Below are 27,969 nucleotides of genomic sequence, written 5' to 3'. Positions count from 1 at the left end.
CACTTAATCTGTCTTTTTCTCTCTCATTCAATCCCTCACTCACTCTCTCACTTACTTTCTCAATCACTCACATAGTCGCTCACTCACTCATGTCACTCAGAGAATATCTATATTCCATACTCATCAAGCTACCAATCATCTGCATTGTATGCTAAATTTGAATAATTTGTGTTCACAAGGGACAGAGCTGGAAGGTATAAATGCTTGTGAACCAATGATGAAGATTTAGACTGGATGAAGATTATGGGCTCTATAGGTTTTCAGTCTTATTTCTGCTGAACCTTAATCTGGTAGCGATGAACCCAGCAAATGGAACAGTCAGTAGCGTGTCCGAATTGACCATCATCGGATTCGACCACCTCTCTCATCAGAAGCTGATTGGTTCTCTCATCATCATCACATATTTTCTTGTTTTAATTTGTACCACCACCAATTTGAGCTTAATTGTGTCTGACCGACATTTGCATACACCGATGTGTATTTTAATATGCAATTTATCAATTGTGGATATTATATTTAGCACCAGCTGTAGTCCGATAATGATTTCAGTGCTTCTTTCGGAGATTAAAACAATATCTCTCACTTCGTGTGTGGCAAGAATGTACATTCACCATGTTGCAGATGTCACAGAATGCTTGGCGTTGACTTTAATGGCTTTGGATCGCATGATTGCCATCATCAGTCCATTAAGGTACCACAGCATCCTCACAAACTCACGTACAATTATTCTTATTGTGCTGTCCTGGCTCTTAGCAATGGGAGTTCTGATCCCACTTATAACTACAATCAGAAGCCTACCATACTGTCAGCCTTTCATTAAATATGTCTTCTGTGACTATGCTACATTGTTGAGGACTGCATGTGTGAACCCCGAACCGTACTTCCTCTACCCGGTGATTTTATCTCTGTGGCTACTTGGGGGACATTTTAGTTTTATTTTCTTGACTTATGTGGTTATTATCGTCACCGTCCTGAGGCTGGCGAACAGACAGAGCAGGAAGAAAATGTTCAGCACGTGCATCTCGCACATTATTGTGTGTATGAGTTTCTACGGTCCCAAACTGGTGTCCATCCTGCTGACGAGGATCGGGGTGGCGCTCACGCTGACCGAGCGCAACGCTGTGGTGACTATTGCTGCCATGCTGCCTCCTCTCATCAATCCTTTCACCTACTGTCTGACCACAAAACAGTTGAGAGAACGCTTAATTAAACTGCTCACCCGAAACCGTGTAGCCTCAGTAAAATAATCAAAACTTTCTTTTTTTTTATTGAACGAATCAGTCTGATGTTACTACAGATTGAAAAGTTCCTGTATTCTCAATGATCTGCATGTTTTGGGGTTATTTCTATCACTTTATCACTGGTCACCACTATCAAAGATTTTGCCAAGTGTACAGAACATATCCACATTTAAAAACCAAATTCCTTTCAGCAGAAATGTTTAGGCCTTTTCATATTTTCCCGAATTTTCAGATCACATATTGCCTTCAAATGCTATTTCATTTTTCTAACAATGTGATATGTTGGATATGGATTTGTTGGATATTTTTGCATGTTTTACTGTTGGGTGTCATATGTGGCAAAATTAGGTTTATGACAAAAATGTATAAAAAAAAACAAATGTTGCAATATTTTCTTGCTTATTATTTATTATTTATATGACTACACCCTCAGTAATCTTGAATGAATGAATAAGGGGGTGTTTCTAAACCTCAGTGTGCTTCATAAAAAAAATTCTTACATAAATCACTAAACACAAGAAAACACCTGCTACAAGGCTCTTGATTTATCAGCTTCTACTTAGATTCCTTTTATATTCGGTAAAATAGAAATTTACTGGGTAGTTATTTAAAAACTGACAAATTTAAAAGATCGCTAATGTAAAAACACCACCAGATTTAAAGATCTATATATGCTGTATGTAGCCTTGATTAATCGGCTCTTTTACAGAGGTAAGGCCAACACAACAATTAATGCTACTGAGCTGTCAGTCTAGAGTAGAAATGCATTGCCCTTATGCACCCATGAAGACATAAGTCATGGACACTTCATACACTTCCAAATTGCCCATTTCTCTAGATGCATTGCCATGCATTTTACATTTATATTAAAGTGAAATCTGCGCCAGGGTTTTTCCACAGTCCAAATTGGACTGTTTCCAAATTTAGAAACACCCATGCCCTCCAGATGATCTTCTATGAAGGTCTGGCCCTCAGGATTTGCAGTGAAATGGTCAGCCGGGAGATGCCCAGCACATTTGAAGCTCCGAATCACCACCTGCTGGCCCATCCGAGAACAACCAACCCAACCAGTTCTGTGCACCAGACTCTCTGACCACCACCTTCACCACTAGACAGGCCCAGGCACATGCCATGACAGGCACCCGGGAAGCAGTGTGTGGGGACGGTGCTTTGCTCAGTGGCACCTCAGTGGCACCTTGACGGATCGGGATTTGAACCGACAACCTTCTGATTACAGGGCCACTTCCTTTACCGCTAGGCCACGACTGCCCCATCATGCTATCTGCTCGATTCGACCGGGAAACACACTCCCCAGCTGATCGGTGTGGCAAATTCAGCTGGGCACCTTTTTCCACCGTCACCAACCCACCTCTACCTGACTCACCCTATTGGCAGCCCTGGAGTCAAACCATCCATGCCAATTTCATTGATCATGCCTTTATTCAGCGAAACCGGATTCCGATCGAACCACTGCTGACGCCGTCAACCATCACCTCTGTGGATGGACGATCTGTCACCTCTGGCCCCATCACCTATCGCACTGTCACCCTTGGGCTCCGCCTAGAGGCCCATGTCGAGGGCATGCACTTCCTGATTACCAACATCAGCACTTCACCACTTCTCCTGGGCTTCCCCTGGCTGGATCTCTACAAACCCCACCTGCCCTGGTTGTCTGGCGTGGTGTTGGAATAGAGAGTGCATTGCCATCATCACTGCATCCAACCACGGACATCCAAGATTAACCAACCCGGCACCTACTCCTCTGCATCCCTCCCATCGACATCATCCCTACCTGCTACCATGACCTGGCTGCCGTCTTCAGTCTGTCCAAGGCTGCACCTCATCGGCCAGGTGACATGGCCATTGATCTGCTGTTGGGAACTACCCTAAACCCCCCCTCTATGGACACCTCTATTCATTGTCCAAGAAAGAGCACATGGCCTTGGAGCAGTTCGTGGCAGAGGCCCTTCAGAATGGCACCATCAGACCATCCATTTCACCAGCCACAGCAGGGTTCTTCTTTGTTTCCAAGAAGGATGGTGGGTTAAGGCCCTGTATTGACATCTGAGGACTCAATAAAATCACCATTAAAAACTGGACACCTCTGCCCCTCACCAACACTGCCCTCTCGGGTGATACCTATTTCACTAAGCTAGACCTCTGCTCTGACAATAACCTTATTGGCTTCTGAAACGGTGACGAGTTGAAAACAGCCCTCATCACTGCCACCAGACACATCGAGTTACTATTCATTCCCTTTGGGCTTTGTAACGCACCCACTGTTTTCCAGGAGTTCATCAAAAAACACCCTACATGACATGCTGGGATTGTGCTTTCTGACTAAAGAGGACTTAAATTGTGCTTTCCACCAGTGCTCCACCATGTTCCTGGGTTTCACCATCTTGCCACTTGAGTGTGGCCATGGAGCCAAAGAAACTCGAAGCAGTGGTGTCGTGGCCCCTACCCATGACGCTGAAAAAGCTGCAACGGTTCCTTGAGTTTGCGAATTTCTATCGACGCTTCATCCGTGGCTACAGTGCAGTCGTAGCACCACTCACAGCTCTCAAGAAACCCTTTTGCACAACCCTTCCTCATGACTCCTGCTGCCATCCATGCTGTCAAGTCCCTGTGTCACTTCTTCACTACTGCACCTGTCCTTCAACATCCTGCACGTCTGTTTATCGTGAAAGTGGACACGTCTAATGTGGGTGCTAGTGTTGTCCTGTCTCAATGCAGTTGGGATCAGTAACTACACTCGTGCTGCTTCTTTTGAGATAGGTTCACTCCGACGCAGCGGCGTTACAGGGTGGGGGACCGTGAACTGTCTCACAAGCTGTCCACTTGGTACATTTTGGATCCTCAGCTGGCTCAACCCTGTGACCTACCAAGAGAGACCGAGAGAGTCTGGTGGGATGAGCAGGGCTGAAAGAGTGCCAATGCTTGGAGTGAGTACAGCCGAACAGGTAGAGCGGGGATGCCAGCACTCTCAGGCAGGAGTGAGTTTGTGTGGGCTTGCTCCACGGAGGGAGACGGAACCAGTGCAGACTAATCCTGAAGTAGGATTTCCTGTGGTGTAGTTGCAGAAAGGAGCAGCAGGCTAGAGAATGGTCAGGCAGAAACGGTCAGTACCAGATGGGCTTGGGATGTCATAAGCAGAGAAAGGAGAATGGTCAGGGACGTAGCGTGTCAGAGGTCATCGGGAGCAGATGAGAGCAGACAAGGATAAACCAGGAATCAAGGTCAAATAAGGCAATCAGTCAAGGAGAGTCAAGAACATGAACGACTTACTGCCGCGTCCTTACTGCAGGAGTGGTGGGTCTTTATGCAGAACGCCGTCCACTGTTAGGTTCACTTCTGGGTTTGTCAACCTCGGGGGTGGCTGCATGTCCCCTGTGGGGGCGGAACAGCAGCCATGACAATTTTATTGTGTCACAAAAAGAAAACAACATATAGAGCAAAAAGGTAGGGCTGTAAATAAATGGCCTGTTGTCTGTCTCTTTGATGCCATGCTGCCCCTGGCTCACCAGGTGGCACCACCTCAATGAATCAGGGTCATTATGGCCAACAAGTTCAGACTATTTGGTTGGAGTTGATCAGCACTCTAATTTAAGTTCCCATTTTCCATGCTCCCTTGTTCATTGACCCCATATAGGCTTTTGGCTTGTGTGTTACTGGCCATTGTGCCATTGTGTTTAATGTTATTTGAAATCACCACTTTTCACAATGTTGTAGACCTGTGCCTCTGGACATGTTTATGACAACGCATGCCATAAACACTACAAAATTAATTAATTAAATTAATTAAATGAAAGCGGTTTATTAATAGCGGTACTGTATATTTCTCCAACTTCACTGCTTGTCCCACTTTGCTTCAAGTCTCTGTGTCTGTATGAGCCCAGAGACCAACAAAGATTACTATATTACCCACAAATATCACAACAAGAACAAGACGCAAACTAATGTAATACAGTTAATCAGAGAGTACATGGTGTTTGAAGTGCCTAAACGAATAATTTATCAAAAACTTTATCACATGCCTTTATCACATGCCTTTTCTTTTTATGTAAGAGTGTTTTATTTAATATCCAAAAAATACTACAAATTCCTACAGCACCAGGCAACAGTGTGAGTACTTCTTAGAACATTTGTGGTGGAAAATGGAACGTTTTGGTTTGTCAGTGGACCCAGGGGACAGAGCTGGAAGGTTTAAAAGCTTGTAAATGGATGAAGAGGATTTAGAAGGTGAGGGACTTGTGGAGATGAAGTTGTAGGCCTTTTTTTCTTTTGAACCAGCAGTGATGAACTCAGCAAACGGAACAGTCAGTAGCGTATCTGAATTTAGCATAATTGGCTTCGACCACCTCTCTCATCAGAAGCTGCTTGGTTCTCTCATCCTCATCACATATTGTCTTGTTTTAATTTTCACCACCACAAATGTGAGCTTAATTGTGTCTGACAGACATTTGCATACTCCAATGTGTATTCTAATTTGCAATTTAGCAATTGTGGATTTTTTATTTAGCACCGGATGTAGTCCAACAATGATTTCAGTGCTTCTTTCTGAGATGAAAACAATATCTTTCACTTCGTGTGTTGCAAGAATGATAATTTACCATGTTGCAGATGCCACAGAATGCTTAGTGTTGACTTTAATGGCTTTGGATCGCATGATTGCCATCATGAGCCCATTAAGGTACCACAGCATCCTCACAAACTCCCGCACAATCAAACTCATTGTGCTGTCCTGGCTTATAGCAGTAGCAGTTGTGATCCCACTTGTAACTACACTCAGAAGCCTACCATACTGTCAGCCTTTCATTAAATATGTCTTCTGTGACTATGCTACATTGTTGAGGACTGCATGTGTGAACCCCGAACCGTACTTCCTCTACCCGGTAATTTTATCTCTGTGGCTACTTGGGGGACATTTTAGTTTTATTTTCTTGACTTATGTGGTTATTATCGTCACCGTCCTGAAGCTGGCGAACAGACAGAGCAGGAAGAAAATGTTCAGCACGTGCATCTCGCACATTATTGTGTGTACGAGTTTCTACGGTCCCAAACTGGTGTCCATCCTGCTGACGAGGATCGGGGTGACGCTCACGCTGACCGAGCGCAACGCTGTGGTGATTATTTCTGCCATGCTGCCTCCTCTCATCAATCCTCTCACCTACTGTCTGACCACAAAACAGTTGAGAGAACGCTTAATTAAACTGCTCATCCGAAACCGTGTAGCAAATATAAAGTAAAAACTTGCCATTTATTTATTTTTTTTCCAGATTAATATGTTTGCTGTTGAAAAGCTCACTTTTGCACATATTTTAACTGAGTGTATTTTCTATGTTGTGCTGCTCACCTGCACTTTTAGAGGCCATTTCCATCTCTTCATCAATGTTCACCGCTCTCAATATTTTTGCCAAGTGTGCTACACAGATATATGTAAAATATGCAGATTTTAAAAGAGGACTCTTAACAGCCTAAATTATAAAACATGACGTAATATAATGAAAAAATATAATTGTAACTAGTTATGCTTGTGCAATAGTTTTGTGGCAGGTTTTTTTCATCTTTTTATTGCTGAGTGTGATTTTCAGCAAAAGGGATTTTTCTTATTTTATTGTTGCTAAGCAGCGATATTTTCTTACTGTCTGAGGCAATTTTTTCAGTAAAGATACATTTTGTTATGTCTAATTAACAATTAATCTTCAACTGTATGATTCTAAACCAACAGAGCAGGCACACTTGTGCAGTGGAGGCCAGAAAAAAAAAAGACAGAGAAAGACAGTAGGTAAACCAGGGGCAGATATTGGGTTCAAATTAAAACAAGGCTGATATAGGCCACTTGTCTTCTTATGATTTTATAGACTGAATCCTGTAAAGTGTTCAATTTGACACTTTTTGTTGAGGACATCAGTATATTTGCTCTGTATAAAAATCTTTGTCTGAACTTAGTTGAATTATGTGCAGTATTTCAACAAAAAATAAAATGATTTTGAAAATTATGGCAATTAACCCAACAGAATTACATGAACTAAATTTTGTAGTAAAGTGGATAGCATCTGTTAATGTTCACTCACCATCATGAAGAAGACAAATAACAACTCATAATTAAACACACTTAGAGAAAAAGGGTCAGTCTAAGTGAAACAAACAAGTGTGTATTAATATTTATATACAGGTTATTTTCTTGTTGTTTTTATTTTAAATTCAGCAAAGAGGTATATAGAGGTTCGAGTTTAGAAAGTAATGCAACATGTATTTATGTCTTGTGTTAGCTTAAGACATATTTATTGGTTAAACTAAAAACAAGTGAGGAGCAGGAGTGGGCCCTGATTGACTATCTTTATTACATTATTCATCACAACGGAGTAAATGTAGCAGTAGGCACAGTAGCTCAACATTGTAAACCAACATTTTGCATGCTTTTCGAAGTGCCACTGTCTGGAAATTCTAGCCATCAACACCGAAACAAGTACAGCATGCGTGAGTGATATCAAGTCTGTAAAACCTAATAAATGTGTGCGGTGTAGCCCAGCTTGCAGCAGCACAAATATCATATACAGAAACACCCAAGAGGTATCCAAATGGAGTGATATCCATAACCCCCTCACCGCCGTAGGCAAGGCTGATTGCCTCCACCATCAAGTGTGACAAGTGCTGAGATGAGATGGGCTTACTTCTGTATGGGGGAACCTAGGACACAAACAGCTGGTCACTCTTCCTGAAACCTCTCATTATATCTTTGTGAATTCGCAAAGCACGTACCGGACACAAGCAATGCAGACTCCAATCTTCTATTGAAGTAAACGGAAGAGGATGAAAAGCGTTAAATCCTATGATGGGACTAAAACGTGGGAACAGACGCACATGAAGGCAGTTAATCACTCCAATTTACCTGGGAGTGACACTATTGATGAAATTGAAGCTCTCTTGGTCGTTTGGAGGTGATGAGCCACCGACACCTTAACTGTGTGGGGGTTGGAAAGCCCCAGTTCCTCCATGCCGCCAATGTCCAAAACAGTGTAAACGGGGTATGCGTTTAGAAAAAACTAGAGGTGGGCATAGATTAATTTTCTTAATCTAGATTAATCTCACTGTAATCTTGGAATTAATCTAGATTAATCTAGAGTAAGCAAATTAATCTAGGTTAATCTAGATTAAAATGGCTCATTTGAATTCTGCCGAAGGCATTCAGAATATGTGTGCTACCCAAATAATGACTAAAAGTAAGTCTTTGAGAACGGGTTTCTCAAGACAGGTGGCGCATTAGACCAGGGGCTCATCTCCGGTTTCCAAAATGCATCACAAACTGCTTGAGAAAGCTGTTCTACTATGATAATTGGTGATGAAAATAAATTATGTTCAATAAGATGTACTTGTGTTTACCAACTGTTTATTCAGTTAAATAGCTGCATCCATGTTACCACGTCACGTTTGATGTAGTAATTTCACAGTTCGAAGACTCGTTCTCGCCCCCTACAGTGCAATTCGGCAAGGTATACATCCGCGCTAAAATATCAAGGTGAAAGTCATCATAGTGTAGCGGTTCTTCTTCTGCGTTGTGTAACTTTTTGATTTCGCTTCTTGAACCACAAATGATGAGCTGACACCCAAGAGATTTTCTGTGCAAAGTGTATTCTGTACAAAAAGCAAGGTCGTGCAGAACATTGCGTCAGAACATCGCATCACACATCGCGTCTTTCTGCACCTCTCTCTACAATATACAGTATTAAAAGAACATAAAAAAAATATTCACAAAATAACACACATGCAAAATATTCCTAATATGTACATAAATTAAAATGAAAGAAATAACTTTGCACACAAACCCCACGCACCTCTCATAGCTCACGCCATGTGTCCAGCAGACCTGAACCGGGTCTCAAAAACAAAATAAAAGTCTTTAGAAAATAAGAAAATAAAAGGCACAAGAAAGAAGAAATATACTTATAAATCTAGTGTAACCACTTAACTATTTTTTTAATGCCCGATAAGAGTCTCACATTAACGCAGCACGGTAACGCCGATAACGGCCCACCACTAGAAAAAACACATGCAGTCTGTGGGCAGATGACAAGGAAGTCTCCTTCTGTGGAAAAAGTCTGTTGATATTGATCTTTTACAAACCTTGACCAGACCAAAGTCCCCTGGGGACTCCCTGCGAATTCGGAAGAATGGCGTACTCATTGTCCTTTTACAGCTCGTCTCTCAGGAACTGTTCATCGTCCATCGTCTGCATGTCTTATGAACATTAGTGGGATGCGATATCCTTTGCCCCAGAGGCTCGGCTGGAGAGTGGTTGGCCATTATTAACTTGGTGAGAGCTTAAAATGGTCAGGAACACTCACCATAGTGCCTTAATCTGTCCTTTTGTGTTCTTTCTGAAAAAATGTTACCCCCTTGCCCTGCGTTAATTGGTATTCAGTGAGTAGTGGGATTCAGAACGCTATCATCCACAGAAATTAAGCACAAAGGAAACCTCAGTACATTAAGAAAAAGCAACTGCAGGCCTGCATTCTGCAGCGGGGCCCTTCGTGTCTTGCCTGTGAACTGTCGCTTTTGTAGGCCGTTAAGAGTCTATCACGCTTGGGGTAATGATAAAAACATGGCATGGATCTTGGGAAGGAAACTGGCGATTACCGGAGCTGCGTCGCTGGTATCCGGACGAGACGGCGGCATCGGGTGACGTCCATACCTGGAACCTTGGAACTCCACCAGACATGAATCTCTGGGGCAGGAGTCCTCCCGACGAACCACGGCTCGTTGGGTCTCCGTGGGCCGCCGTCAGCTGCGTCCAAATTTGGTCGGGTCATTTTGTCATGATGACTGGACATGGCGAGGAAAGAGAATCCATTCGCACAACGTCACTGGACAGGGGTTTAATGCATAATAGACAAGACAAGGGAAAAAATCACCAAAAATTACCCGACGGCAAACAGACACAAACAGGATAGCTTCATACAATTATATAATTATACACAGGTGAACACGATCAGGGAACATTGCACAAGACTAACATGAAACTCCGGGCCGAACTCCAGACCCGGAGTAACCCCTGCCAGACTGGATCATGACAAGGGGAGGCACAGCTCCTGATGTGCAGCAGCCATTGGTCCGTCTGCAAAGGACGCAGTGACATTGGTGCTTCTGCGATCGTGCCACTGCTACAAGAACACATTGTACCAATGAGTCTAAGAGATTCTGGAGGAGTAGGTTGGTTTTGGTTATTGAGGTTCAGTTATTGGAGTTATTGAAGTGGGGATGCTTACCCTGTCTTAGCCTTTAGAACCTTTTTTGTGACTTTGGTACTAATTTGAATCTGGCCTCAGGTGATGCATCTGCTCTCCAGACTTGGTTCCTAGCATTTACCAGCAGAAGCAGGTTCCTGTGCAATGTTAGTTTTCTTCCCCTATCATTAGTGCAAGGTCCACCACATTCTCCTAGATTCTTAACCTGGCTTGAGAACCACTCCCTTCACTGTATTGTTTTGGTAAGACTTGTGATGAAAGTGTATTGGGAAAGCCAGAGCTTAAGTTGTTTCTGCAGCTGTGCTCCCGGACTTGTTTTTCTTCGAGTAGGCCTGGTCCAATTTGTGAAGTGGTCAACCATCGCTAAAACATGCTAATAATCAGTGCTAATGAGCTCAAGGTGGGCAGACTTTTCTTAGTGATTTTGGCATCTGTTCTCTGGGCTTGAACAAGTTCATCCCTTCCTATTTTGGGAAAGGCTTCAGAAGGTCATGGTACAACATTCTGGGAAGGGGCAAAAAGTGTGGCCCCCACAGCTACAACTTTCTCCTGGGCCGGGTTCCCTCCCATCATGCCCTCAACACTTACCGTGACAGCCCTTTCATGCATGCAGGTATATTGTAGCACACTTGAAAAATGACAGGTGCGCTTTATTATTGTTCTTTTGTGTTTTTCTGCAACTTCTGCAACATACAGACATAGCAGTACATTGTTGTTAGCACGTCTCGGTCTTGCATTGCATCTCAGTGCTACATTCAGTGTGCGACTGTGTAAATCTCAAAACAATAACTAATTTGCAACAACAATAACAATACTTTGGCACAAAATATAGTTACACAAAATAAACCTTCATTCCTTCAGTAGTCTCACCAGTTATCACCAGTATATTCATGGTATGTAAGCACAGACCAATCAAATGTGCAGCCACAGTATCTCATTAGTAATGGCCAGAAGGTAGTTTAGCTGCTAGGCTAGCGCGGCTACCAACAACAATGTTAACCCATGCCAAACACACTCACTGGGGGTAAACAGGCAACTTTTCCCCTTCACCCATGACCTTCTGTCTTATGGCACAATTGTTCGCTAAATATTATGCCTCCTTACCTGCAACATACTGTGGCGGAGGCCGGCCATGATTTGGGACCTTGCGTGTTAGATACACGCCAACGGGATGGGCGCACCCGGGGACTGTAAACAGTTAACCACGTTATGGGTAAATGTGTTCTGTTTGGGTTCGGCATGTGTGTGTTATGGGGATTTAATGTCGTCTGTGCAAGGGGAAAAACTGCACACCAGGAAGAAGAGGTGTATGGCTGGAGCAGAAGAAGAGCCGTCTCCCTGTTAAGTCGAAGCCGGAGGAGTAGGTATTGGCTGTTGGCGCCACCTACTGGCTTCCGTTCAATAAAAAGCGTTATTCCGAAACCCTCATGATGGAGCCAACTTCTCCTTTCCTGACCTTGCGGCGACGGCTCGTCACATTGGCGTCAGAAGTGGGATCGCCAGCCACGCCTCCAAGGTCCAGATCGGGTTAGACGAGGATGCCGAGCTTTATGCCCTACCTGGCACTGGAACAGAAAATTCACGAGATGGTGGCAGCTGGGGTTATCCAACCATCGGATAAAAAAAGAAGGACAACTCCTGGTGGTTCTGCGTGGATTTCCGGTGCCTCAGTGTGGTGATGCGCAAAGACTCCTACCCACTCCCGTGCATAGATGACACCCTGAACTGTGTGACCGTATCGCGGTGGTTCAGCTCCCTCAACCTGCGGAGCGGATACTGGCAGGTGGAGCTGACCCCGGAGGCCTGATTGAAGACGGCCTTCAGGATAGGCCAGGGTCTGTGGGAGCTCACAGTAATGCCGTTCGGGTTGTGCAACAGCTGGGCCACGTTCGAGCGGCTGATGGAGCGCGTGCTTGTGGACATCCCTCAGACTAAATGTGTTGTCTACTTGGACGACATATTAGTGCACACTCCCACCTTCGAGGAGGCGGTGAAGAACCTGAAGTGTTTGGAGCAGTGCAGCACTCCGGGCTGCGGTTCAATCCCGCAAAATACTCCCTCCAATGGACACAAACTGAATTCTTGGGCCATGTAGTGAGTAGAGAAGGGGTAGTGACTGACCCAGCCAAAGCTGCGCAGTTTTTTGGGTCTCGCGTTGTCCTACTGGCGGTTCATTAAAGACTTTGTGACAATAGCGGATCGCTACACCGGCTGACAAAGACAGGGCACGAGTTTCACTGGACCAGGGAATGTGAGTAAGCGTTCCGGGAACTAGTGTACCCCAACCCCCAGCGCCCGTTCATGCTGGACACCGACGCCAGCAACAAAGGCGTGGGTGCCGTGCTGTCACAGGCGACGGAGCAGGGTGAGGGAGTAGTCGCGTAGTAAAGCAAGACTCTCAGGAGACTGGAATGGAACTATTGCGTCACATGGCGCGAGTTGGTGCAGGCCCTTCGTCATTTCCGGACTTACCTGTTCGGCTGTCAGTTCCGGTTGAGGACTCTTAAATTACTTGAACAGTTGCTGTGAACAAGTCAAAGAGGAAATTCCAATCTTTTACAAACATTCAGCTGATGAGGAGAGAGCACACAGGGCCCTCAGGCGATGTGTTGGAGATGTTGTTTTTCCTGTTGTCTTACTTCGGCGAGAAGGAAGACATGATGTTCACATACATGGAAGACACATGTCTGGCGGAGGAGGTGCAGATGGACCAAGTTCCCTTGACACAAACCATTGTTGTCTGTGGTAAATTGACCATGTGTTCTCTCACACAGGCAAACACACCCACATCCCATGTCCTCTCACCTTTTTGTTGTTAATTGTATTTATTTTTGTAGGACAATCATGCTTCTCAGCAAAGAGATGGATTCCGAGTGTGGACCGAATGATTGTACAGCCCAGTATCACATCATTCATACCTGTGTCTGATGTTTGGCAGCTTCTATGTCTTCAATATCCACTATCCAGTAGTCCTCACATCCACGCTAAAGTTCTAATAGAGGTATTTTTTTTATCATTACATTATTAAAAAATAACATCAATATTTATAGTTTGTATATAGTGTGTATTGTCATTGGATGTTGAGGAAATGTTTTATGAGCAGTTTGTCAAACAACAAACCCTGGTAAGGCTAAACAACTATTTTGATTATATTTGGCCATTATAAAATCCCGTATTATAGTTCTTACATTTAACCAAAATGTTGTTTGGAGGCTGACACAGGGATGCATAGCTTTGGAGGTGAATTTCTTTAGGAAACTTTCAAAGTTTGAGAAAAGTTAACTAAACAGCTAAGAACAGTGTAAATAGTTAATGCCTACGTTTAGCCAAAACGTTGTTTGGAGGCTGACTTGAACACAGGAATGCATAACTTCGCTAGCTTAGCCTAGTTTAGCTAAGGTTAAGACTAATAAAACAGGATTTTATAATGGCCAAATATATTCAAAACAATTGTCCAGCCTTACCTATGAAATCTTATTCCCCAGGATCTGGTTTGGAGTGTACAGCGGTTTGTACAGCCCCAAGCAGCACAAGAGTGAGGCATTTTTGTGCACTTCTCTCGATAGACATGTATATGCTTCATTCCACAGCACAGCCCAACGCAATATGGCGGCAACGTTGACATGTGTACGAAGTCACGAATCTGAGGTCTCCATTGAACCGAATCAAAATTCATGTGACCAAACACGTCACATTCGACTGAACTTTGACAGAATGAGTGTTGCCGATTCAATCCATGTACTAATAATTTAAATCACAGCTTTTTGCGTTCATGTAATCGCACAGACTGACTGTGTGCTGCGGGATGTGATTGGCGGGTCTATCGGCGATAATCCGCAGAGCATTAGCTGATGCATTTGACAGATTTGAGTTCTGGACTTTGGTTTTTCAGATTTTGGTTGGAGTTACCTTTAGCACCTTTTACACTGCACCAACAGTACATCACCCTGTGCTACACACTGATTCTGACATATACAGGAAGATTATTATGTTTTGTTGTTTCTTTTCATCTCTTTATAGTGGATTATGTTCAAAATTAAACCTAATTAAACCAAATTGAACATAGAACTGAATTGGAAAAGGCTTTATTTCATTTTAAACATTATCCACTAAAAAGAGAAGAAAAGAAACAACATAATATCTTCCTGCAACCATCAGAATCAGTGTGTTTGATTCTTCATTGTTTATGACAATGTCACCCACACGATATGTGTTTATATACACACGCTTAGACAAACTCACTTTCTTTCTCTCTCAAACACAGAGAGAGAGAGAGACATACACAGACATATACTCTCTCACACGAAACAGGTTTGATTCTGATGCTGTGTTAACATGTTTGATTCTGAGTGAACCAAAGTTCTTGAGATAATATGTTTGACGGTTCTGTGGCAGCCTTGTGGTTAACAAAAGTTGGGCTTTGTCTGTGACATATCTGTGACATGCCTTCATTTCTGTTCCAGTATAGTAGTTCTATAATGTAAAAGAGAACCTTGTGGTGATAAGCACTGTATTCAACCACTCCAATTTGATGTTACCTGGCAGAAAGAGGCATGGCACAATAGAGGTTAAAAATTTATTAACACCGGTAAGTAATTATTGTAGTTACATGTGAATATTGAATGTAAAAAGCTACCAAGGTTACAGAGAAAACAAAAATGAGAAGGAAGAGGTAAAGGGAGAGAGAGAAAGAGGCAAAGCCATGAGAAATGAGATGATAGAGCAGGCTCGAAAATCAGAAGATCCGGTTTCGATGGAAAGACAGCTGGGAAAGAAAAAGTAAAGAAAAAAGAGTCTCTTCCCCACATGTGAGCAGACCTTTATACCCCTGGCCTACAGGAAGTTGTCACAGACCAATCAGATCCTGTTGTTTCTGATGTCACGCCCCCCGGTGCCTCCCATCTGGGGAAGACAAAGAGAGCAGGCGGTCCTGCTCCCGTCTGCGCAAGGCAAAAAGGGTAGGCGGTCCCGATGGCCAACACTTCACACGTTTGGCTCGGCAAAAGGCCATCCGACAACAGGCATTTGAAACAGAGGTGTTGAATCTTCATGCACAACAATTGGCACAGGAATGTCACATTTCTCCTTGTAGACGGTCGCTATGCAAAACAAAAGCATGGTCCTGCAATGCCTAATCTTACAATAATAATGGTGATTTGTTGTAAAATACTGTGCATGTTTGAGTGAAATCAAATAGGTTTTGATGTACAATGTAAAAAAAAAAGTCCTGTAGTTTTTTCTGAAAAAAAAAAAAAAAAAAACGACAGCTGGAGTTACCAGAACAAAAATATACAACAGAACAGTAATTGCTTTTACTGAATAACATGTACATTTTACAGTTTAAACCAGCATATAACACACCGGACTTCTGTTATATTTACTGGTTTATACTGTAAAATGTACATGTTTTTCGGTAAAAGCAATTACTGTTTTGTTGTATTTTTACGGAATTATTCCGTTTACCCCAGCTGCCAGTTTTTTTCCATTTTTTACAGTGTACAAGATGTATTCTTTGACCTCTCTGAACAGTGGCTTGGGTATGACGTGTTTGTCTTCTAGAAAGGGATATTATCTTTTAAGTTGATCACAATCTGCAGGCTTAAAATACACCCTATGCCTTTCTATTGAAAACACCTTGGATTCCTCAAACATCTTCCTTGTGATTTCTTATTGTCCCTTCTCGAGGTATGACAATGTGAGGCTTTGTTGATTCCAATGATAGGAGCGAACTTCGCCTAGGGTTCGGCTTACACGGCCAAACCTCCCATTTGACAGTGGATTAGGGCCTTTTTCCATGTTAGTTTGTCAACCACCCCTCGTGTAGGACACAAAGATTCTGATGCAGCCAAGATTGGTAAGTGACTTTGTTTGTAGATGTCTCGTCCAGGGAGCAGTGACAATGGAGGAGCAGTGACAAGGAGGAGAAGAGTGTCCACTTTGTTTCTGTTCTCTCTCTGGTGCCTTCTTTCTAATGACTGGGCGCTCCAATTCAGTAACTGGTTTACAGTTTTAATTTTTGTAAAAATTTATATTACAACAAAAAGGTTAGACACATACCTTCTCACTGCTTGACTTTGTAAGATATCAAGAAATATATACTACATTGTGTTACATGATGCATTAGTGATATGTACTGTCCCTAAGATGTGAAGGTTAGTTTATAAGATGTGAAGAAATTATTCTACTTTCCCTGTGGCAACAGGAACCTTTTGTTGTGTCAGTGTACTCAGGGGACAGAGTTGGAAGATATATAATCCTGTGAACTGACGATGGGGATTTAGACTGCTCTGCCGACCGGATGAGGATGATGCCCTTTACAGGTTGTAGGCCTTAATTCTGATTAACTTTAATCTGGTAGACATGAACCTAGCAAATGGAACAGTCAGTAGCTTATCCGAATTTACTATAATAGGCTTCGACCACCTCTCTCATCAGAAGCTGCTTGGTTCTCTCATCCTCATCACATATTGTCTTGTTTTAATTTGCACCACCACAAATGTGAGCTTAATTGTGTCTGACAGGCATTTGCATACTCCAATGTGTATTCTAATTTGCAATTTAGCAATTGTGGATTTTTTATTTAGCACCAGCTGTAGCCCGACAATGATTTCAGTGCTTCTTTCCGAGATGAAAACAATATCTTATACTTCATGTGTTGCAAGAATGTTAATGTACAGTCTTGGGGATGTCACAGAATGCTTAGTGTTGACTTTAATGGCTTTGGATCGCATGATTGCCATCATGAGCCCATTAAGGTACCACAGCATCCTCACAAACTCCCGCACAATCAAACTCATTGTGCTGTCCTGGCTTATAGCAGTAGCAGTTGTGATCCCACTTGTAACTACACTCAGAAGCCTACCATACTGTCAGCCTTTCATTAAATATGTCTTCTGTGACTATGCTACATTGTTGAGGACTGCATGTGTGAACCCCGAACCGTACTTCCTCTACCCAGTGATTTTATCTCTGTGGCTACTTGGGGGACATTTTAGTTTTATTTTCTTGACTTATGTGGTTATTATCGTCACCGTCCTGAGGCTGGCGAACAGACAGAGCAGGAAGAAAATGTTCAGCACGTGCATCTCGCACATTATTGTGTGTACGAGTTTCTACGGTCCCAAACTGGTGTCCATCCTGCTGACGAGGATCGGGGTGACGCTCACGCTGACCGAGCGCAACGCTGTGGTGATTATTTCTGCCATGCTGTCTCCTCTCATCAATCCTCTCACCTACTGTCTGACCACAAAACAGTTGAGAGAACGCTTAATTAAACTGCTCACCCAAAACCGTGTAGCAAATATAAAGTAAAAACGTGGCATTTATTTTAGTTGTTTTTTTTTTTTCAGATTAATATGTTTGCTGTTGAAAATCTCATTGTTGCACATATTTTAACTGAGTGTATTTTCTATGTTGTGCTGCTCACCTGTACTTTTAGGGGCCATTTCCATCTCTTCATAAATGTTTACCACTCTCAATATTTTTGCCAAGTGTGCTACACAGATATATGTAAAATATACACATTTTAAAAGAGTACTAATTAGTTGTTTGAGGTATTAGATTTGTGGCAGTTTTTTTTTATATTTTTATTGCTGAGGGTGATTTTTGGCAAAAGGTATTTTTTATTATTTTATTGTTGCTAAGCAGTGATATTTTCTTACTGTCTGAGGCAATTTTTTCAGTAAAGATACATTTTGTTATGTCTATAATTAATCTTCAATGACCGTATGATTCTAAACTGACAGAGCAGGCACACTTGTGCAGTGGAGGCCAGAAAAAAAGACAGAGAAAGACAAATCAGGGGCAGATATTGGGTTCATATTAAAACAAGGCTGATATAGGCCACTTGTCTTGTACATTCTTATAATTTTATAGACTGAATGCTGTAAAGTGTTCAATTTGACACTTTTTGTTGAGAACAGTATATTTGCTCTGTATAAAAATCTTTGTCTGAACTTAGTTGAATCATGTGCAGTATTTCCACACAAATAAAATGATTTAGAAAATTATGGCAATTAACCCAACGGAATTACATGAGCTAAATTTTGTAGTAAAGTGGACAGCATCTGTCAATTTTGTTATCATGAAGAAGACAAATAACAACTCATAATTAACCAATGACCATCTTTATTATGTTATTCATCAGAGTAAATGCAGCAGGTGGCACAGTAGTACAACATTGTAAAGGCACATGGGCAAAATAAACAAAAATAACAATTCAGCAAGGTCTAACCTGCATGGGAACAACCGAAAAATATAGCTGTCACGTCGGCGAGGAAGGAAGCACAGAGACATACCAAAAACAAGTATTTAATAATAAATACAAATAAAAATGGCTCAATGGCCGAAAACAGGGGAATAAAGGGAAAAACTAGAAGTAGCCCATAGGCATGTAGCGATTACCAGAACTTCAAACGGTTGCCAGGTCCAAAAAGGTCACGTCCACAAAAATGTTGGAGCTGCCGGAAACACAGTGTTTTATCAAATGCCTGTCCTGATTGGGCACAGGTGCCGTCAATCCTGACAGAGCCCCCCCTCCAAGGACTATGCCCTCAGAGCCCCAGCAGTATCAGGGCTACTGCCCTGCTGTGTCTTCCCACTGGCGGACCCAGACCCTCTAGCTGGCTCCCAGCCGTGGTCCCGCATGGCCGCCCTGGACCCTCAGGCTGGCTCCCTGACCTGGTCTTTCATGGCGGCCCTGGACTGTCAGGTTGTCTCCCGGACATGGTCCAGCATGGCGCCCCTAGACCCTTAGGTTGGTTCCCCAACGTGGTCCCACATAGCGGCCCCGGTCCCTCCAACCTGCACACAGAAAACAGGGCCACCCTTCTGGGTACGTGCGGGCCCTGTCTCAGCACGTCCCCTTCAACGCGTCTTGCATCGTTCCCTGCACCGCGCAGGGAGGTGGTCCCGGACCCTCTGGCGACTGTTTATGGCACCCCTGTCTGGTGCCTTCTGGGATCATGCAGCCCCTCTTGCTGCACGTCCCCGCTGGCAGTGCGACCAGCTTCTCTCCCTGCACTCTGCATGGAGGCGGTCCTGGTGCTCCACTGAAGGGTCATGGGACCATGGGTATGTCCCACATGGGGCTAGGCACATGGCTGGGGTGAGTGGCGTGGAGATTGCTGGACATCCTCTACCGCAGGCGGAGGCCACGGTGCTGCACTGCCGCTCAGCTGGGGAATGTCTTGGCAGAGGGAAGTCGTCCTAATTACATGCAATGGAAAACAAATGGACACCTGTCATGGCTGCCCACTGCTCACTAAGGTTGATGGGATAAAAGCAGAGGGCACATTTCGTCGTGACAATCACTTCACTTTTACTTTCATCTTAAAGAACTCAACATGTCTTCTAGTGCTGCACGATTAATCGCAATCATAATCGCGATGTCAGTATGTGCGATTACATGAATGCAAAAAACTGCGATTTAAATTATTAGTACATGGATTGGATCGGCAACATATCCGATCCATTCTCTCAAAGTTTGCGAGTCTCACTTCAGTCAGATGTGACGTGTTTGGTCACATGACTTTCGATTCGGAGACATATGGTTAGACGCCGCATGACGCGCTGCATCGTACGTCAACGTCGCCGCCATATTGCGATAGGCTCTGCTGTGGCATGAAGCATATACATGTCTATGGAGAGAAGTGCATAAAAATGCCTCACTCTTGTGCTGCTTGGGGCTGTAGAAACCACTGTACGCTCTAAACCACATCCCGGGGGATTACATTTCATAGGTAAGGCTGGACAATTGTTTTGAATATATTTGGCCATTATAAAATCCTGTTTTATAAGTCTTAAACATAGCTAACCTAGGCTAAGATAGCGAAGCAGTCAGCAGTCAGATGCTTTGACTCTTTGGCCATGAAGCCCTGGTAGTAGGCTTTTTCTTGGTCAAGGATAGTAAACCAGGAGTAACCCACCATCACAGCAGGGGGTGTTTATCAGGTACTGCTTTCTGGTTCAAGAGGCGATAGTCTATACAGAGATGTATAGTCCCATCCTTCACACACACACTACTGAAGCAATGTAGGAAGACTTCGACTTGACTATATACCCCTTCACAATGAGGTCCTAGACGTAGGAGCTTTTCTTCCTATAGAATGGCTCTCTTGGGGGTCCACTTGGGTGTCTCTTGTAAGATTGGGCATCGCAGGACCATGCTTTTGTTTTGCATAGCGACCGTCTACAAGGAGAAATGTGACATTCCTGTGCCAATTGTTGTGCATGAAGATTCAACATCTCTGTTTCACATCTCTGTTGTCGGACGGCCTTTTTCCAAGCCAAACGTGTGAAGTGTTGGCCATCGGGACCGCCTACCCTCTTTGTCTTGCACAGACGGGAGGCCCCAGAGCCAAACGTGTGAAGTGTCGGCCGTCAGGACCGCCCACTCTCTTTGTCTTCCCCAGATGGGAGGCACCGGGGGGCGTGACATCAGAAACAACAGGTTCTGATTGGTCTGTGACAACTTCCTGTAGTCCAGTGACATCTTCCTGTAGGCCAGGGGTATAAAGGTCTGCTCACATGTGGGGAAGGGACTTTACTTTTTCTTTTCCAGCTGTCTTTCCATCAAAACCGGATTTTCCGGTTTTCGAGCCTGCTCTATCATCTCATTTTTTCTCATGGCTCTGCCTCTTTCTCTCCCTTTACTCTTTCTTCTCATTTTTGTTTTCTCTGTAACCTTGGTACCTTTTTACATACAATATTCACATGTAACTGCAATAATTATTTACCGGTGTTAATTAATTAGAAACTGTTCATTTTTAACCTCTATTGTGCCATGCCTCTTTCTGCCAGGTAACATCAAGTTGGAGCGGCTTGAATACAGTGCTTTTGTGTGGAGGGAGAGAGAGTATTTTTTACACTCTGATCTCTCACCCCACCACGGTCTTTTTACAACTCTTTGCACAAATCACTTTGTACAAAATCACTTTGCACAAAATCACTTTGCACAAAATCTTTGCGCTTTTTACTTTACTGCTCTTTTTTTAAACATTGTCTTTCACTCATTTGCACACCTTCACCCTACCAGTTACACATATTTTATGTTAAAGACGTAAAAGTGTAATATTTGGTTATGTTTGTAATATTTGCATATTGGGTTTCGTTGTATACTTGCAACATTTGCAATACTGTGGTCCGTAGCAGTCGCAAAAAGCATTTAACTGCATATCATACCGTGTATGACTATGTATGTGACAAATAAAATTTGAATTTGAATTCCATATATCTCGATACCATACAATATGCTAATTAACTGATAATGTGCACCATGTTTAACTCACTTTTTCAACAAGGCCACCGTGTGAAACTCCTACCCGGAGCCACGCTGTATTCCAATCAGGCCGCCACAGTCACTACTGGCACTACTTTTTAATGAGAATATTTATGCCGCCTCCAGAGAATTACCAAGCACCAAGCACTGCATTGATGCAATATCGTCCACTTCAGCATCGCAATGCATCAATTATACGATTAATTTCAACACCCCTACTGCTTATAGGCATGACGAAAGGTGTCTTCAGCGGGGTACGCTGAGGCGTGGTTATCCCATACTTCTTGTTTTGTACCAAGTGAATGGACTTCAAAGGAACTTTGAATTCTGAACACTTCTGTACAGACACAGAGATTTATTAATCATGTGGACTGTATATTTGTGTTCAAATATTTCAACACCTCCTACTTCATAAAAATAAGAGTAATAAAAAAATAAATACATTAAAGAGAGGTCATTAGAGTAGACAGCATGTTCTGTGCCTAAAGAAATTCTAATAAAGAAATTTGTTTTTGAACAGAAAAACACTGCTCACTTCATTTAAGACTGTGTTACTTGATATCATGTATACTACATATTCTGTTGCATGTTGCCATAGTGATATGTACTGTCCCTAAAATAACAATAAAGTTATTGGTGTAAAGTTATAACAGGAAGGTTAGTTATATGAAGAAATTGTTCTACGTTCACTGTGGCAACAGGAACCTTTTGTTGTGTCAGTGTACTCAATGGACCGAGTTGGAAGGTATAAAAGCTTGTGAAGTGATGATGAGGATTTAGACTCTACTTGACTGGATGAAGGTAATGACCTTTACAGATTGTAGGTCTTATTTCTGTTGATCTGCTAGATATGAACCCAGGAAATGAAACAGTCCGTAGTGTATCTGAATTTACCATCATTGGCTTTGACCACCTCTCTCATCAGAAGCTGATCGGCTCTGTCATCCTTATTACATATTGTCTCATTTTAATTTGCACCACCACAAATGTGAGCATAATTGTGTCTGACCGACATTTGCGTACACCGATGTGTATTCTAATTTGCAATTTATCAGTTGTTGATATTATATTTAGCAGCAGCTGTAGCCCGACAATGATTTCAGTGCTTCTTTTTGAGATTAAAACAATATCTCTCACTTCTTGTGTGGCATGGATGTACATTCACCATGTTGCAGATGCCACAGAATGCTTGGCGTTGACTTTAATGGCTTTGGATCGCATGATTGCCATCATGAGCCCATTAAGGTACCACAGCATCCTCACAAACTCACGCACGATCCAACTCATTGTGCTGTCCTGGGTCATAGCAATGGGTGTTCTGCTTCCATCTGTAACTACAATCAGAAGCCTACCATACTGTCAGCCTTTGATTAAATATGTCTTCTGTGACTACCCTGCTTTGTTGAGGGCTGCATGTGTGAACCCTGAACCGTATTTCCTCTACCCGGTGATTTTATCTCTGTGGCTACTTGTGGGACATTTTACTTTTATTTTCTTGACTTATGTGGTTATTATTGTCACCGTACTGAAACTGGCGAACAGACAGAGCAGGAAGAAAATGTTCAGCACCTGCATCTCACACATTATTGTGTGTACGAGTTTCTATGGTCCCAAACTGGTGAACATTCTGCTGACGAGGATCGGGGTGACGCTCACGCTGACCGAGCGGAACGCTGTGGTGACTGTTGCTGCCATGCTGCCTCCTCTCATCAATCCTCTCACCTACTGTCTGACCACAAAACAGTTGAGAGAACGCTTAATTAAACTGCTCACCCGAAACCGTGTAGCCTCAGTAAAATAATCAAAAGAAGCGACTTATAGAACATGGTATTTATTTCTCTGAATTATTTTCAATTTAATCTGCATTTGTGATTAAAATAAATGTAAATCTTTCCCTTTAAATAAATCCTAAATGCATTTGCTTGCCTGTTAATATTGTGAGTTTTTCACATAATATTGACACTTTATAGATAAAGGAATACATTTACTGTAAGAAAAGACTAATTTTTGGTGCACCTCAGTTGTTACAGAATAAAGTTTAAAAGGAATAAATTGTATATGTCAGGTAAAATGTGAATTAAAATATGAACTGTTATTCTTTTTGTGTCAGTATTTCACAGTTGTTCAATTTTATAATACACAACTTCCTTCCTCACATCTGCATAGTCACCGCATCTTAATATATGTTGTAACAGTCACATTCCAAAAATTCTGTGTTCCATTCCGCTGAAAGCAAACAACATCTTTGGTCTTTATACCCAACACCCCAAAGGCTTCTTGTCTAATAAAAGTGAAGCGGTCTGTTAAATTGTACTGCCTGCATGTACTGCCTTGCCCCATACACCAGCCAGGGAAAAAATGCCTAGAGAAGATACTACACGTAATATTAGCCTAAAGCGATTATAATTTTGAAATTTGTACAACTTTTATACATTTTCATGTGAGAAAAGACAGTAATGGTGGGTAAATCAGGAGCAGCTCATGGGTTCATATAAACAGCAAGTGTTAATAAATATACATGTAGGAAACGGTGTTCTGCAAAATCTTGACATCTATCTGCTCACTGACCCCTGTATCTGTCCTGCAAGTTCACCAGGCCCATCTCCATCTGCTAAGAATGTGGTCCATGCAGATGTATTGTATCCTTTTAAATATATTCTTATTTGGGGGAGCACAAGCAGACATGAGTCGGAGCAAACTTTAGAGATTCAGGAGCAGTTTTTGGCTGAAGTGGGACTTGGTGGAGGTAGGTTGCCAGTGAGCATGAATAAGTGGAGCGGGCAGAACATGCTGTACAGCATGGTGGGGTAAAGGAGTCCTGGTGGCGGAAGAATGAGTTAATAGAAGCATACCGTGTAGTAGAGGGAAATTGAAAGGAGCAGGCTACAGTTGTGTTCAGTATATGGCAAGCGGTCGAGATTCAATAAGGCAATCAGGTTTAGGAAGGCTAGCATTAAAGAAAAATATCTCAATGAGGGGGCAGCACCCAAGGTGGCTGCTCGGCTTTTATTCAGAGCACTGACCTGGTTCTCAACTGTTTCCGGGTCGCAGCCATGACAGGAACCCCCTGCCCCCCTTCCTATGAAGCATGTCCCTAGCTTTCTGGGGTTGTATGGCATAGGAAGACCTCTGGTGGACAAGGGGGGTGGGATGTCAAGGCTGTTGTTGACAGAGAATACTGGTCTGTCTGTGAAATCTTCGCCCTGCTCCTGCCCTGCTGTATCCTCCCCTTGGAGGACCCGGTCCCTCGGGCTGGCTCCCCGGCGTGGTCAGGCGTGCCGGCTCCGGACCCTCGGGCTGGCTCCCCGGCGTTCCTGCCTGTCCCAGCTGGGTCCTCATGCCTTCCAGGGGTCCACCCCTCTGGAGGCGGACGCAGGCCCATGCCTGGCCCGCCCTCAGAAACAACAGGTTCTTTTTGGTCTGTGACAGCTTCCTTTAGGCAAGGTGTATAAAAGATCTGTTCACATGTGGGGAAGGAAACTGGGCTTTCTTGCTCAGGGGTTCTGGCTTCCGAGTCTTTTCTCTTCTCCCATTTTTCTCCTAGCTTTTCTCTCTCTCTTCTTTCCATTTTAGTCTTATCTGTAACATTGGTACCTTTTTACATACAATATTCACATGTAACTGCAATAATATTTTACTGGTGTTAAAAAAATTTGAAACTATTCATACTTTTAACCTCTATTTTGCCATGTCTCTTTCTGCCAGGTAACATCAAGTTGGAGTGGTTTGAATACAGTGCTTTTGTGTGTATAGAGGGAGAGTTTTTTACTGGTTCTCTCCCACGTTTTACATTAGGAAGTTCCTCCCTAGGGTTCAGCTCCGCTGCTGGGTCACCATCAGATGGACACAAAGAGGGGAAGTGGGGGCGACATACGGACACAAATGCTACGCACACACACACAGACAGAGACAAACAGAAGAGAGGGTCATCTGGCTCCCTCTCTGGGCTCTCCGGGACCTCCTCAGGGGGCACCGCCAGGATCTCGGGAGGCACGACCTTCTCGACGCCCTCCCGTGCAGGGCCTTCTTGTGGGGGAGGGGCAGAGTTTGATCCCTGGCTAATGCAGGAAGTCCCGAAAACTCCTGTCTATCTGTCCTTGCTGCCAGAGGCTTGCGCCCTTGCCTCATGCTAACCCAGTCAGACACACGAGGATGGTGGTGATCTCATCCGCATCTGCTCCCCCACTGAAGGGTTCCGGGACCATTGGGATGTCCCAGACGGGGCTGGGCATGTAGCTGGAGATTGTGGTGGGTGTGTGGTGTGGAGGGTGGTGGACGTCTTCTCCAGCAGACGGGGGTGCTGGTGCTGCGCTGCTGTTCAGCTGGGGAACGTCCGGGTAGAGAGAAGGCGGGTCGGCGACCGGAGCTGGGAAGGCGTCTTCCCCGCGAGGCAGTTCCGGCAGTGCAGTTGCTGGCTGGCGACCTCCCGTCGCCCTCTTCCACCAGCTTACCCCCGCATTGCCATCTTCCTCCTCGCTGTTGTCGCATCTCTGGGAGTTACGTGGGTCTCCACGGACCTCGCAACAATCCTGGACGGGCACGATGGGCGGAGCCATCCTGGCACCGACTGCCCAACCGTCATCATCCTCGTACCCTCGGAAGTCACGTGGGTCTTCACTGACGTCGCGACGATCTCGGACATGCTCGTTGTGTGGAGCCATCCCGGCACCGACCGCCCAACGAAAATCCACATCATCATCGCTTTCGTCATCTGTGTCCTCCCACCGGCGTCATCCTCATACCCTCGGAAGTCACGTGGGTCTTCACGGACGTCGCGACGATCTCGGACATGCTCGTTGTGTGGAGCCATCCCGGCACCGACCGCCCAACGAAAATCCACATCATCATCACTTTCGTCATCTGTGTCCTCCCACCGGTGACTCTGAGGGTCGTCCACCCTGTGGACATCCCAGACCAAGGGTGCAATCAGCTCCCATGGGCAGTACTCTGGCCATTCGGGCTGGAGCCTGCCCACCTCCTTGCTGGAGGAATGCTGCCGTTGTCGCTTCTCACACCCCTGGAAGTGACATGGGTCCCCACAGACCTTGCGACGCTTGTGGACGGGCGCGATGGGTGGAGCCCAACTCACGTCTCCAGTGCTCTCGTCGTCATCATCGTCCGTGTTGTCCCATTCCACGGGGAGCCTTGCCAGAGCGCAGAGTTCCTGGCTTGACATGGTGAAGATCGTGGGGGTCGCATCCTCTGTGCTCGCTGCCCACGTCACTTCCTCGCTGCTGCACTGCGACATCTTCTTCGCTCTGCCCACTCACCCGCTGACGTTGCCGCTTCCGGGTTTCGCAGAGTTTTCCGGTGGTGACGTCATCACGCGCCGCCATGGCTCATCGGGGAGAAAGCGCTCCACCAGAACGGGTGGCGCGTCTCTCCCCTGGCGTCTACGTTCGTCGCACCAGGCTGCGTCCTTTGCGGCGCTTTTTTTACCTCTGCCTTTTACGTCAACGCTTTTGTGGGGAGCGACGGCATTCTGTCATGCTGGCAGGCTGACGGGGGAGGGAAGCGCAGAGGCGGGACATGCTGGGAAAGGAGTTTTATTAATAAACAATAAATAAATACAAATGGTCGAAAAGGGAAATAAAGTGGGATCAACTAAAACAAACAGGGCATAAAAGCTTGTGCCGATTGCCAGAACTCAAAAATAGACACATTCACAAACATGCACTAAAGTCCACTAAAATGCCGTCACTCCTGAAGGGGCGGAAATCTCCGGCTTTTATGCGCTGTCTGGATTGGGCACAGGCGATTAGCCCAGCTGCAGTCAATCCTGACAGTATCACTCCTTCCCAAGAGGTTTTTTGTGTGGAGTTTTTCCATGTGTGCAGAAGGATCGAGTGTGGGAGGTGTCAACTGTACGGCTTGTCAAAGCCCATTGAGACATACTGTATGTAATTTTGGGCTATATAATAAAAAAATGTTTTGTTGTTATGATATCAACAAATGTACACTACATATTCTGTTGCATGTTGCCATAGTGATATGTACTGTCCCTCAAGTAACAACAACAACAAAGTTAATGTTGTAAAGTTATAACAGCAAGGATAGTTATATGAAGAAATTGTTCTACTTTCACTGTGGCAACAGGATCCTTTCGTTGTGTCAGTGTACTCAGGGGACAGAGTTGGAAGGTATAAAAGCTTGTGAACGGATGATGAGGATTTAGACTCTACTCGACTGGATGAAGATGATG

The 27,969-nt window shown here is 44.1% G+C and overlaps 4 protein-coding genes across 4 annotated transcripts; all 4 read left to right on the top strand.

The window, feature by feature from the left end:
- Positions 1–241: 241 nt before the first annotated feature.
- LOC114792593 (olfactory receptor 6M1-like) lies at positions 242–1,270 on the top strand. The gene has a single exon (XM_028983887.1). The coding sequence runs from the start codon at positions 297–299 to the stop codon at positions 1,245–1,247; it is 951 nt and encodes a 316-aa protein (XP_028839720.1). The 5' UTR covers positions 242–296; the 3' UTR covers positions 1,248–1,270.
- Positions 1,271–5,539: 4,269 nt separating this feature from the next.
- LOC114792901 (olfactory receptor 6N1-like) lies at positions 5,540–6,490 on the top strand. The gene has a single exon (XM_028984408.1). It carries the CDS (start codon positions 5,540–5,542, stop codon positions 6,488–6,490), a length of 951 nt encoding a protein of 316 aa, XP_028840241.1.
- A 10,302-nt stretch (positions 6,491–16,792) lies between these two features.
- LOC114792194 (olfactory receptor 6M1-like) lies at positions 16,793–19,244 on the top strand. Its single transcript, XM_028983102.1, has 3 exons — positions 16,793–17,796; positions 18,365–18,374; positions 19,017–19,244. Exons 1-3 carry the CDS (start codon positions 16,850–16,852, stop codon positions 19,242–19,244), a joined length of 1,185 nt encoding a protein of 394 aa, XP_028838935.1. The 5' UTR covers positions 16,793–16,849.
- Positions 19,245–21,132: 1,888 nt separating this feature from the next.
- On the top strand, positions 21,133–23,568 carry LOC114792193 (olfactory receptor 10J4-like; the record flags this gene model as incomplete). The annotated part of the gene is made up of 3 exons (XM_028983101.1): positions 21,133–21,168; positions 22,696–22,726; positions 22,943–23,568. Coding segments are annotated over 3 exons (693 nt in total), but the record flags the coding sequence as incomplete, so codon positions are not given.
- Positions 23,569–27,969: the final 4,401 nt, after the last annotated feature.

The sequence above is a fragment of the Denticeps clupeoides genome, chromosome 6 (genome assembly GCF_900700375.1).
Source record: "Denticeps clupeoides chromosome 6, fDenClu1.1, whole genome shotgun sequence".
In the NCBI taxonomy this organism is placed as follows: Eukaryota; Metazoa; Chordata; class Actinopteri; order Clupeiformes; family Denticipitidae; genus Denticeps; species Denticeps clupeoides.
This window is presented reverse-complemented; position numbering and strand designations above follow the sequence as displayed.